At 43.3% G+C, this 13,382-nt stretch overlaps 1 protein-coding gene across 1 annotated transcript in view; it reads left to right on the forward strand.

The window, feature by feature from the left end:
• Positions 1 to 13,382, forward strand: part of tbpl1 (TBP-like 1) — a 40,046-nt gene that overhangs the window by 11,872 nt on the left and 14,792 nt on the right. The window contains exons 2-5 of the mRNA XM_060938525.1: positions 80 to 269; positions 10,292 to 10,374; positions 10,482 to 10,545; positions 10,719 to 10,822. Of these exons, the coding sequence (XP_060794508.1) occupies positions 102 to 269; positions 10,292 to 10,374; positions 10,482 to 10,545; positions 10,719 to 10,822 (419 nt within the window). The 5' untranslated portion in view covers positions 80 to 101. The remainder of the gene's footprint in view (positions 1 to 79; positions 270 to 10,291; positions 10,375 to 10,481; positions 10,546 to 10,718; positions 10,823 to 13,382) is intronic.

A 13,382-nucleotide genomic window follows, 5' to 3' on the forward strand; every position in this document is an offset into this window, starting at 1 on the left:
GGGATTCGGCATCAGGAGGACTATATTGTCATTGCCAGTATTAGATATATAACGAAATTTTTGCCTTTGTTTTCCTCAGGCTCCTTCGGAACGTGACATGTATGTGTAAAGCTCACTCCGTCCAAAGAGGCCTCATGGAAGCGAGCAACGATGTGGCGCTGGACATTATCATCACAAACGTGGTTTCCGTCTTCAGGACCAGGTGTCATTTAAACCTGCGCACTATCGGCCTGGAGGGGACCAACGTCATCTACAGACCGGAAGTGGGGGTGCGTTATGAATCCGAGTAAAGCTCTTACAGAGCTAAAACACACAAGGCATCTTGTGGAATGAGTGGCTTTAAGTTTTAAGCCACTCAAATCTGATTGGTTAGGTGGGAGGACAGACCCTCCCACTTTTCAGCATTGTAATAATTACAATTACAATTTTACGAGATATCACTCAAAACTACATCAGGACAGTACACAGAGACAACGGATGAATCTGGAAAGCTGACAGATGTGCACGTTTCGAACTCCTCCAACGTTATTTGACGCTGCCACGAAGCCCCGCCCCCTCCTCCTCTATTTCTGACATGGCACCCTTGCTTTCTGTCAGTGTAAATGGAGAATGTTTTGAATTCATTAACGTGAAATAAAATCTATCAGTGTGTGTTTGACTGAGATCAAATTAGACAAGTAGATAGTTAACGTCACTTAAATACATAATTTTTACCCTGCATTCACCCCAAACGTAGCCAAAACGACTGGACGCCATTCGTTTTCTGTGTGAGCGTCTCGTGATGTGGCGTCAGAATAAAGTTGAAGTCCAGGTAACTTTATGGTGATGAAAACCGCTGTGATGTGGTTCGGCGGCAACCAATTGGAATTTAGAAGTGATCGGCACTAGAGAATATAATCCTGTATATTTCGGTTTCGTTCAAACTGTTCTCAAGTTGCCTACCATGGAGGAGAAATTGACATTATAGGTATTTAGCAGACGCGCTTATCCAGAGTGACGTACAACATGCTCAGAGCAGCCTGGGGAGGAGTTGGGGGTCAGATGCCTTGCTCAAAGGCACTTCAGCCATTCATGCTGGTCCAGGGAATTGAACCAGCAACCTTTTGGTCCCGAAGCTGCTTTTCTTACCATTAAGCCATGGTTTCCCAGTTTATAATTTATAATTGCTGTGGTGATTTTGCTCTTTATTTATGAAGTGGCCCTGTTTGCAAACAAGGACATAAATTTAACAAAAAAAAAAAAGAAAGGAGAAAAAAAAGAGGAATGGATTAATGTGTTGGAAACTGTAGATGTTTCATGCGAGTTGAAGTGCATCAGATATTTCGTGAAAATAGGAGGGAATTGCATGCTAACTATTGCCGTAGCATGTGAAAGAGTGTTGGCTATTTACCTACATGTGACTTGAATGATGCTGCCGAACGGGAGGTATTATGAGATGAGAGGATGTTGGATATGTTAAAATGAAAACAGGCACTTTTGGTCTTTTGCAACAAGGCGAAAAACAAAAAGTCTACCCGGTCTCCTTAATGGTATTGTTAACATTACATTATAGATATTTAGCAGATGTTGTTATCCAGAGCGACATACTTCATAGCCAGAGCAGCCTGGGAAGCACTTGGGGGTGAGGTGCCTTGCTCAAGGTCATTTCAACCATTCCTGCTGGTGTAGAGACTCAAGCTGCCAACCTTTTGGCCCCAAAGCTGTTTCTCCAACCATTAGGTCATGGCTTCCCATTTTTGGCCCAGTCTTTAGCTGAAGCGTATAAAAGCACCTGTCTGTATGCGTATGTTTAACAGAGTTCGCGTGTTTAAGACAGGGCTTTGAACCAGAATTTTTTTCCTATTGGTTCATTCCGAACAGAAACGGAATTTTAACGTTTCCGGTTTTGGGTTCCACCATTAAATAGACGTTCCCGAACCGGTTAGAACAAAAAAAATTTAGTTCCCGGAACGGTTAATTACATTCCCTGTCAGCTGTTTAACAAATGGCTATAAAATTATGTCTCTGTCTCATCCAGCTTAAGCCAAATGTAGGCTAATTCTATTACAACCTTCATTAAATAAGACAAGAAATAATTCAAAACAATTATTATTTCAAATGTTGGCGATTTGGATTCTCAGTATGTCTTCCCATCTACACAAACAGAAAAAGTGCCAAAAAGGAAAGATAATTCATTTAGTGTGTTACCAAAGGCTAGTCAGGCCCTATAGAGGGCTACCGCATGATGTCACCGCGCCGCGAGATTTTGTTAGGCGCCATATTGGAAGACCAAGTACATATCTATGCAAGTACATACATACATAAAACAAACTACACCTGAAATGTAGCCAGGGCCGGTTCTGCCCTAATCTGGACCCGGGTGCAACATCGCGCAAACCCCCCCCCCCCCCCAAAAAAAACACCAGTCTAAATCAGGACAACCATCACATAACTATAACATTTTATATTAACTATTTTAACTAAATAGGCTATAGTAAATAAGCCTGCAGGCAGCCACGGCGGGCTGCCTCAGAAAAGTAACCATTCAATGACACAACAAAGCCTGCAGCCACGGCGGGCTGCCTTAAAAAGTAACCATTTGTCCTACCTTAAAACTCGTTTTGCATTTTCTGCCTCCTTTTTTGTATTTTCGACCCTCCGTTTATTTTCTTTCCTTTTCTGAAAACCCGATTTGTGTCCAGACATTTTGTTCTGCTACCAACGAACTAACTCGTCAGGTCTCGTCTCTCGAGCCCGCGATGATTCCCGTGGGAAGGGCAACAATTGATACATTTTTACAAACAGCCAATAGGGAGGTTGCAACGTTCAGGCTCTTCTTTGCTCAGACACTCAGTAATGCACTTACTCACTTATTATCACATGGAGACGTGATAGTAGTCCACCCTCCCACTCTCTCCATTCAGTCAGCGAACGTCACACAGGAAGTGAACCCCAGCGGGTCATAGAAACTTGCGCAGGAGAAGAATGACTTTTTTATTTGTAGGCTACGGAAACTTTGAGGAACGAAATAAAAACCGGTATTAACCGGTTACCATTATTTTTAATAAGCGTTTCTGTTCCGGAACATAAAAAATAATAAAGTTTCTGGTTTCGTTTCTGTTCCATGTGAAATAGAAAAAGTTCCCGGTTTTCGTTCCTTGAACCAGTTCAAAGCCCTGGTTTAAGACTGTCATGGGCGTGCCAGCCTCAGGTAGCGATTCCACAGCTGCGGTGTGGCACCACTGCGTACTGGCTATGTAAGTGCCATGTGTTATTATGTATTGGGATGCCATTCAGTGTATTACAAGCTCATCTCATCTCATTATCTGTAGCCGCTTTATCCTGTTCTACAGGGTCGCAGGAGAACTGGAGCCTATCCCAGCTGACTACGGGCGAAAGGCGGGGTACACCCTGGACAAGTCGCCAGGTCATCACAGGGCTGACACATAGACACAGACAACCATTCACACTCACATTCACACCTACGCTCAATTTAGAGTCACCAGTTAACCTAACCTGCATGTCTTTGGACTGTGGGGGAAACCGGAGCACCCGGAGGAAACCCACGCGGACACGGGGAGAACATGCAAACTCCACAAGGTCTGGGTTCGAGCAAGAAGGTCCGGCTCGAACCCGGACCTTCTTGCTGTGAGGCGACAGCGCTAACCACTACACCACCGTGCCACCGTATTACAAGCTGTATGTCCAAAATAAAACAAGTTTAATTCAAAATACACAATTATTTTATTATTGACAAATTATTTATCAAAGATTCAGATGTTCAAATAGTTCAGATCTAGTCTGGTTAACACCAGACCATATCACAAGTGAAATATGGTCTGGAATCCGCCTATTGAATTTCTCGTAGGGGAGGTGTGGTTTACGATTGTCAACGGCCGTTTATTGGACGTTGCGAATGTCTATCATTTGGCGTATACGTAGCCCATGGCCAATCATGGCAGTTGTACCTGGTGACGTAGTTAGAGCGAAGAAGAGAAGGAAAGAGAAAAAGAAGGCAAAACAAAAATAGGAAAACAATTTCACCGAAATTATTTCACTTGTGATATGGTCTGGTGTTAACCAGACTAATTCAGAACAGCGTCTAAAGCTTGATCGAAAGTTTGGTTCGTATCGCTCGCCGCCATGTTAAATGTGATCCGTAAACAGTCCCAAATAAACTACAAGCTTCCGTTTGTCGAGTAGTACGCGTCACCGTCTTTCCACCCCTCCCCACTCTCTGATTGGCTCCCTAACTCAGGCGAGCCTTTAGACCATAGTTTCCATGCTGTCTTTTCAGATCGGAACGATTGTGCAAAGCAGCATGGGATTTCCCAGGCTAGTTCAGATCCTGGACGAGCCCCCAATTTTCTGTTACGTATTTTGGCTCGTATACAAGCAACAGAAAAGACCAGAATGCAGCTTGTGGATTTATTAAATAAAAAATAAAGGAGAATATCACACAAGACAACATTTTAACAGCGTTACAAAAAACACACTGGCCTGTGTTCAGAGTCCATGAAATATCCTGAAGCGAAGAATCCGAAAAATGATCCCTGGTGCGTTGCCAAATTCCAAGTCTGAGCGGTTCATCTGTGCGAAAGCCTCGCTGCGATAATCCCCTTAAGCAATTTGGCTGACGACGGGTTTCGAGTCTGCAGACGGAACAGAGATGTGGCTATTGGGATGACTTCTGAATTTTCAAAAACACCAGCATGGAACTACAAGCAAGATGACATCCAGCTCCTCCCCTCGACCTCGAAACACAAAGGCGTGACCCTCCCCAGACGTCAACTCCGTTCTCTTCTTTTCTGCGTTTCGCTGTTTGTGTACCGGTATAGTCCGCTGAACCTTCCAGACGGAACTCGAAAGAGTGGCATCACATCATACACAATTCGGCGTAGACAGCAATCCACTGTAATATCCCGAACAGTCCAAATTATTCTGGTATGTTCTAGATATGCGCTCATTAACAATTAACAACAGGCTGATCATTGGCATAACAAACTGATTCACGTGTAAACAATCAAAAACAACCGAATGACATCCCAATACATAACACGTTATGCAACCTCAGTTTGCCATCTAATCCTCCGTGGCTGAGCGGTCCAGCGTGCTGTCCAGGAAAGGAACAGGTTTTGCAACGTCGCTTTGAATCCTGGTGTTGATGTAAAAGGCTGAGCTCAGACCTGGACAGGTTTCTACTGTATATGTATTATGATGCTGTTCGACAGTATCATTCAAGTCACGTGTCAGGAAATAGCCAACACTTTTTTGCACTAGCTAACATGCAATTCCCTCCAATTTTCACAAAATATATTACGCACTTCAATTTTAACCTATTTATTTACAGTATTTAAATTCCTGACAAAGCATCCTGAACGACCTTGTAGCCATTTATTTCATCTCCATCACACGTTCCGACCAAACGCAGCGAGAGCATCATAAATTCCCTCTGGCTGCCCTGCCAGCGTTACTGCCGAGGTTCATGGACACACTGATGCTGATGAAATAAGCAGCTCCAAGTTCAGTCAGAATGCTCAGTCTTGCAAAATTTATTTAAAATGACCGCAAAGCAAAGCAGACACGTGAGTTATCTATCATCTTTGTGCCGACTGACAAGATAACCTCATGAAATCTTTTCAAATGTGAAGGTAAGAAATCAATCAATGAAGAAAAATAATGCACAATTATGATCACATGTTTGGTTAAGAAAATAAACTAACGGTATAAACTAATTAAAATCTATTTGCGTGTGTGATTTTGATATCGATGCTGAGTGCTAAGTCATACACTACCGTTCAAAAGTTTGGGGTCACTTTGAAATGTCCTTATTTTTGAAAGAAAAGCACTGTTCTTTTCAATGAAGATCACTTTAAACTAATCAGAAATCCACTCTATACATTGCTAATGTGGTAAATGACTATTCTAGCTGCAAATGTGTGGTTTTTGGTGCAATATCTCCATAGGTGTATAGAGGCCCATTTCCAGCAACTCTCACTCCAGTGTTCTAATGGTACAATGTGTTTGCTCATTGCCTCAGAAGGCTAATGGATGATTAGAAAACCCTTGTACAATCATGTTAGCACAGCTGAAAACAGTTGAGCTCTTTAGAGAAGCTATAAAACTGACCTTCCTTTGAGCAGATTGAGTTTCTGGAGCATCACATTTGTGGGGTCGATTAAATGCTCAAAATGGCCAGAAAAATGTCTTGACTATATTTTCTATTCATTTTACAACTTATGGTGGTAAATAAAAGTGTGACTTTTCATGGAAAACACAAAATTGTCTGGGTGACCCCAAACTTTTGAACGGTAGTGTATTTCAACATGTAGTTTATAGGACGTGGTTACTAGCTTTGGTCTTTAATTAACATTTAGGGTGTATTCAGACCAGGATAGTTCGATAGTTCACTTGCTTTGGTCCGAACCAAATTTTTTTTTAATTTTTTCATTTTGGTGCGGTTCGCTTTCACACTTTACATTTTAGTAAGCGGACCAAAATCTGTCAACAAAGCCACGCGCCCTGAGACCGTTCAGCTATTGGTCAGAGACGACACATGCACAAAGCGTTAAGTTCAAAAGTAGTCACAGAGGATAGCGCTGATGAGCGCACATCATGTTGTGACAGTTCTGGCTCTTCACGCAAGTCGCTAGTACCGCCACTTTTTGAAAGAATGTCCCTGATTTTAGTGTAGGTCTGACGGAGTTTCTTCACTTTTAGCCGACATTGTTCTGGGGAGCGTGTGAACCCCTTCTCCTTCATTTTCTCACTGAATACAGCAAACACGTCGGCGTTTTTGTGTGTTCTCTCCAAAAGCTCAGATATGTGGACATCTGCCCAGATATCCAGAAGGGTACGCGTTTCTTCCTCGGCCCACGTTTGCCCCCTACTCATTTTTTATACTCTGTAGTCTAGCCTACCACTGGTCTGAATGACTGTTGTAAGGTTCCCTTGACAACCGAAACAGTGTTTGCACTTTGCGGTGGAGTGTCAAGACTCTGTTTCCCATAATGCTCGACAAACGACGGAAGCTCCCGAGGTACAAAAAAGCAAAACTGTCGGATTAGGTCCGGTCTGCTTTCACACCTCCAAAAGGTCCGCACCAGGGTTCCTTTGGTCCGGACCGAGTCCGACCTTGCAGCTCGGTCTCGGTCCGCTTGTTTGGTCCGGACCAGAGTTCGGTGGTTTGTATTCAGACCAACCCAAAAGGTCCGGACCAAGGGAAATTTGGTTCATTTGGTCCGGACCAAACAACATAGGTGTGAATACGCCCTTAATGTTAGTTTGTGTGTAGGTTACATTAAAGTGCTCCTGGTCGAAGTTCAGTGGCTGATTACTGTAACTGGTCAAATTGTTGTTTTTTGAGCCAATGAATTGAATTCCTGCTTAAAAACAAGTGTTCTGGAGAGAAAATCTTGCCTGTAAATAATGTTGCGAACAGGGACGCATCATAAATAATGGTGAATCCTGCCAGAGCGATTATCAAGTTCTCCTCCGTTGTACTTGGGAATGGTTTGAATGGCCCTAACATGGGGAAGCCATGGCTTAATGGTTAGAGAAGCAGGTTTAGGACCAAAAGGTTGCTGGTTTGATTCCCTGAACCAGCAGGAATGGCTGAAGTGCCCTTGAGCAAGGCACCGAACCCCCCCAGGCTGTTCTGGGTATTGCTGTATGTCACTCTGGATACCAGTGGTATTAGCAGAAAAGCCAGAGAGAATTTTGATGCTCTTGCCACGTTTGGTGTGAACATTGTGTTTGAGCCTGGACTGCACTGAATTTGTTTGGTCAAAAATGCTACTTTTTTGGCCAAAACTGAGGAAAAAAAGGCCTCAAATATTCTCATCTCATCTCATTATCTCTAGCCGCTTTATCCTGTTCTACAGGGTCGCAGGCAAGCTGGAGCCTATCCCAGCTGACTACGGGTGAAAGGCGGGGTTCACCCTGGACAAGTCGCCAGGTCATCACAGGGCTGACACATAGACACAGACAACCATTCACACTCACATTCACACCTACGCTCAATTTAGAGTCACCAGTTAACCTAACCTGCATGTCTTTGGACTGTGGGGGAAACCGGAGCACCCGGAGGAAACCCACGCGGACACGGGGAGAACATGCAAACTCCACACAGAAAGGCCCTCGCCGGCCACGGGGCTCGAACCCGGACCTTCTTGCTGTGAGGCGACAGCGCTAACCACTACACCACCGTGCCGCCTGTCTCAAGTATTTTTAAAGGAAAAATAAACAATGAAGTGTTAAATCTGATGACACTTATAATGATATTAGAAAAATGCAGTTTTCTCTCATGGGCCAGTCAGCATAGATGCTTTCAAACACAGTCTGGAGTGTGTGTGTGTGTAGATTTTTCTAGTGTCTGCATGTTAACTGAAACAGACTCCCAGCACCTAGTGGATAGATTAGATACAGTGCCTTGCAAAAGTATTCGTCCCCCTTGGTGTTTGTCCTGTTTTGTCGCATTACAAGCTGGAATTAAAATGGATTTTTGGAAGCATAGCACCATTTGATTTACACAACATGCCGACCACTTTAAAGCTGCAAGCTTTTTTTTTTTAATTGTGACACAAACAATAATTAAGATGAAAAAAACAAATCTGGAGTGTGCATAAGTATTCACCCCCCAAAGTCAATACTTTATAGAGCCACCTTTTGCTGCAATTACAGCTGCAAGTCTCTTGGGGTATGTCTCTATTAGCTTAGCACATCTAGCCACTGGGATTGTTGCCCATTCCTCAAGGCGAAACTGCTCCAACTCCTTCAGGTTAGATGGTTTGCGTTGGTGTACAGCAATCTTCAAGTTATGCCACAGATTCTCAATTGGATTGAGGTCTGGGCTTTGACTAGGCCATTCCAAGACATTTAATTGTTTCCCTTTAAACCACTCCAGTATAGCTTTAGCAGTATGTTCAGGGTCATTGTCCTGCTGGAACGTGAACCTTCGTCCCAGTCTCAAACCTCTGGCTGACTCAAACAGGTTTTCCTCCAGAATTGCCCTGTATTTAGTGCCATCCATCTTTCCTTCAGTCCTGACCAGCTTTCCTGTCCCTGCAGATGAAAAACATCCCCACAGCATGATGCTGCCACCACCATGCTTCACTGTAGGGATGGTCTTCTCAGGGTGTTGGGTTTGCACCACACATGGCATTTCCCGTGATGGCCAAAGATACATTTTAGTCTCATTCGACCAGAGAATCTTTTTCCATGTGTTTGGGGAGTCTGCCACATGCTGTTGGGCAAACTCTAAACGTGATTTCTTAAGCAGTTACTTTTTTCTGGCCACTCTTCCATAAAGCCCCGCCCACTCTATGGAGTGTACGGCTTAAAGTGGTCCTATGGACAGATACTCCCATCTCCGCTGTGGATCTTTGCAGCTCCTTCAGTGTGATCTTTGGTGTCTTTGTTGCATCTCTGATTAATGCCCTCCTTGCCCGGTCTGTGAGTTTTGGTGGGCGGGGCCTTCTCTTGTCAGGTTTATAGTGGTGCCATATTCTTTCCATTTTTCTATAATGGATTTAATGGAGCTCTGTGGGATATTCAAAGTTTGGGATATTTTTTTATAACCCAACCCTGATCTATACTTCTCCACAACTTTGTCTCTGACCTGTTTGGAGGCTCCTTGGTTTTCATGTTTCTTGCTTAGTAGTGTAGCAGAGCCAAGGTCCTTCCAGAACAGGTTGATTTATTCAGACATCATATGACAGATCATGTGACACTTTGATCGCACACAGGTGGATCTTAATCAACTAATTATGTGACTTATGAAGTGAATTGGTTGGACCAGCGCTTATTTAGGGGTTTCATATGAAAGGGGGTGAATACTTATGCACACTCAATTTCTGTTTTTTATCTTATTGTTTGTGTCACAATAAAACAACAATTTTCACCTTTAAAGTTGTAGGCATGTTCTGTAAATCAAATGGTGCTAACCCTCTAAAAATTCATTTTAATTCCAGCTTGTAATGTGACAAAACAGGACAAACACCAAGGGGGATGAATACTTTTGCAAGACACTGTAGATTGATTGATTTACTTTATTGATCCCAAGCTGGGAAATTGTTTTGTTGCAGCAGCAAGTTATCAGACATGTGAAAAGAGACACTGTACAACATAAAATAGTATTTAAAAAAAAAAGTCATAGTTACTGTAAAACCCTGTACATATGGTACACACACACACACACTCAGTGAAAGGACTATATCGAAAATATACTGCAGTCTTGTAACATCCCATGTCGTGTTTTGTTTTTTAAACTTCAGCCTGATTGTAATGTCGCTTGTATTTTGTGTCCTTCCAGAAAGTTCTGATGAAGCTCCGCAAACCTCGTATCACTGCCTCCATATGGTCATCAGGGAAAATCATTTGCACTGGAGCAACAAGGTCGTAATGACAGAATACTCTTTCAGTCTCTGCTCATATCCGTCTAACCTAATCAGTCAGAAAGCTAATAAAAGCTTCACATTCATTCTCAATCTTTCTCTTCGTAGTGAGGACGAGGCGAAACTGGGTGCCAGGAGGTTAGCCCGCTGCCTCCAGAAGATAGGATTCAAGGTTGATCTATCTATCTATCTATCTATCTATCTATCTATCTATCTATCTATCTATCTATCTATCTATCTATCTATCTATCTATCTGTCTGTCTGTCTGTCTGTCTGTCTGTCTGTCTGTCTGTCTGTGCAGTTGTTCAGTGGGTTAAATCATGGCTGTGTGTGCTCTCCTGCAGGTCAGGTTTTCAGACTTTAAGGTTGTCAATGTGCTGGCAGTGTGCTCCATGCCTTTTCAGATCCGTCTCATTGAGTTCACCAAGAACAACCGTCCCATAGCCAGGTACGATCTTTATTTTCCTTGTGTCAGTTCCACATTTCTTTGGCCCAATCCCAATTCTAATTTCTACCCCTACCCCTCCCCCTTCCCCTTGGCCCTTCCCCTTGAAACTGAGCTACAAGGGATAGGGCTTGAAATTCAACCCCTACGTATTGGGATAGCCCTTCAACGATCGCATACGTCATCGCGTACCTCCGTCAGCGTTTACGTTAGCAAAACGCGACCAAATGCGTCATTGGCTGCGACCAGCTGCTACAGTCAGAGCCAGAGGCAGAACCAGAAATCTCTGCTGGCAGGGTGTGATTTGTTAACTAACACCACTGAATGGGATATCTTTGGCGCTTCGTGCACCACATCCGACAGAATGAGGTGTCAGAACACTCATGTAAACAATAAAAGCGAGAATAACAGAACAAAACGTACGCAGTCAAGCAACCGAAAACAATACTCACTCCCAAAGCTTTTTAGCAGCAGCTTCGATTTCAGAAATCGCTGCTCATTCTCAGCTCGAAAGCGAATCAAGCGGCGTGTTTCCTCTGGATAACAACTTAAAACACGTAAATAATGGAGAAAATACATTTATGACAATCTTTCGCCGCGGGAACCGCCATCTTTCTGAAATCCGCATGGCATTGTGGGAAATCACTCAAACCCCTTCGTTCGGAGTCAGCTCCAGGAAAATCTCCGTTTGGAGGGGTACAGAAGCCCTACCCCTTCCCCTACCCCTCCGCGTTAACTGGGATTGGGATACCCCTACCCCTTCACGTGAACGCGCAAAATGGAGGGGAAGGGCCAAGGGGTTGGTCCAAGGGGTGAAATGGGATTCGGCCTTTCTCTTGCCCTGAGTTCAAACTATCAACCTGCTGTCTGTTGTTTGTCCGTGTGTAGGGCTGACCAGCTCTACAGGGGGGCCAGGCCCACCTGAGAGTATCTATCTATCTATCTATCTATCTATCTATCTATCTATCTATCTATCTTAGTGCTGTCAAAAATGTCGCGTTATTAACGCGTTAACTTGACTCAATTTTAATGGCGATAATTTTTTTTATCGCGAGATTAATGCTCTGTGACATGATGTAGGTTTTTCATAAGCTTTTGAAACTGCCAGGAACTTGGAACAGAGACTTTGCTTAGAAAACCGATAGCAGCTACGACGCCCCGCACAGCCAGAGTCCTCTGCCCTCCTCCCCCAAAGAACCAGCGCGGGCAGGGCGCGATAGTAGAGATGGGATTTATGGCTCTTTGATGGGATCCGCATCTTTGTGATCCGTTCTTTGAAAAGAGCCGTTCAAAAGACTGGCTAATTTGGCTGTTTTTAAATATTTATTCAGTTTTAAGAAGACAGCGTCTAAAGAAGCCAGATCCCTCTGAACTGTAAACTCAATGCTATTCCAGAAATCCTTCCTGTAATATGCAAATTTGTCCGCCTCTGATTGGACAGCGCGACGCATCAACAGGCAGAAAGTGTAAAAGTACAAAATGTGTTAAGTGAGCTGAAACAGTAAAGATCAGATTCAATGCAATATTTATCAACGAACAACTTAAAGTTAATATAATAGTGTACTTTATATTATAATCAAGCATGTCAAGGCTACCGTCACTGTGTAACCTATCTCTCTGATTAGAGTTGTAGACCAGGGGTGTCAAACCTGATCCATAAAGGGCCGTGTGGCTGCAGGTTTTCATTCCAGCCATGCAGCAGCACCCTGATTTGGCTTATTCAATCAACTGACACACCCACCTTTTAATCAAGGGTGGGTGTGGCTGCAAGTATTTGACTGTGTGAAGACAGTTCAGTTGATTGAATGAGCCAAGTCAGGTGTGCTGCTGCATGGCTGGAATGAAAACCTGCAGCCACACGGCCCTTTATGGATCAGGTTTGACACCCCTGTTGTAGACACTCGAGCAGTAGATCACTTCACTCATGGTTCTCTTGCTAGCCCCGCGCCGGTGCTCGGCTTAGGTTTCACTTTGTAGTGGCTGTGTCAAGACGTGTTATGTTTTGCAATAAAAAAAAAAAACATTGGTACAAAGCAAGCCCATTCACTTTTTTATGCTGATAAGAGAATTACAATGGTTTTTTTATGTGACAAAAATGCGCGATTAAATTGCGATTAATCGCGAGTTAACTATGACAGTCGCGACATTAATCGCGATTAAATATTTTAATCGCTTGACAGCACTAATATATATATTATGAGAGAGCGAGAGAGCCCCCCCCAAAAAAAAATCTTCCTGGCCCACCGTGTTAGTGAGAGCCGGATCCGGCCCTGGTACGGTGCGTGGTGGCTTTGCAATTCCAAAGCTTTAGCTTATTGATCAGAAGGTCATGAGTGGGTTCACGAGCACAAGTCACTTTTAGATAAAAGCATCAGCCAAAATGAGGAAGTGTGTATGTATATATATATATATATATATATATATATATATATATATATATATATATATGTCTGTGTGTGTAATTACTACAACTCTGATCGCTTGTGAAACTAGAAACAGAAGTAACCAAAACCTGTAAAGTCGAGTGTAACTCATTTAAACAATTCACTTTTGATTGTACCAC

The sequence above is a fragment of the Neoarius graeffei genome, chromosome 13, assembly GCF_027579695.1.
Source record: "Neoarius graeffei isolate fNeoGra1 chromosome 13, fNeoGra1.pri, whole genome shotgun sequence".
In the NCBI taxonomy this organism is placed as follows: Eukaryota; Metazoa; Chordata; class Actinopteri; order Siluriformes; family Ariidae; genus Neoarius; species Neoarius graeffei.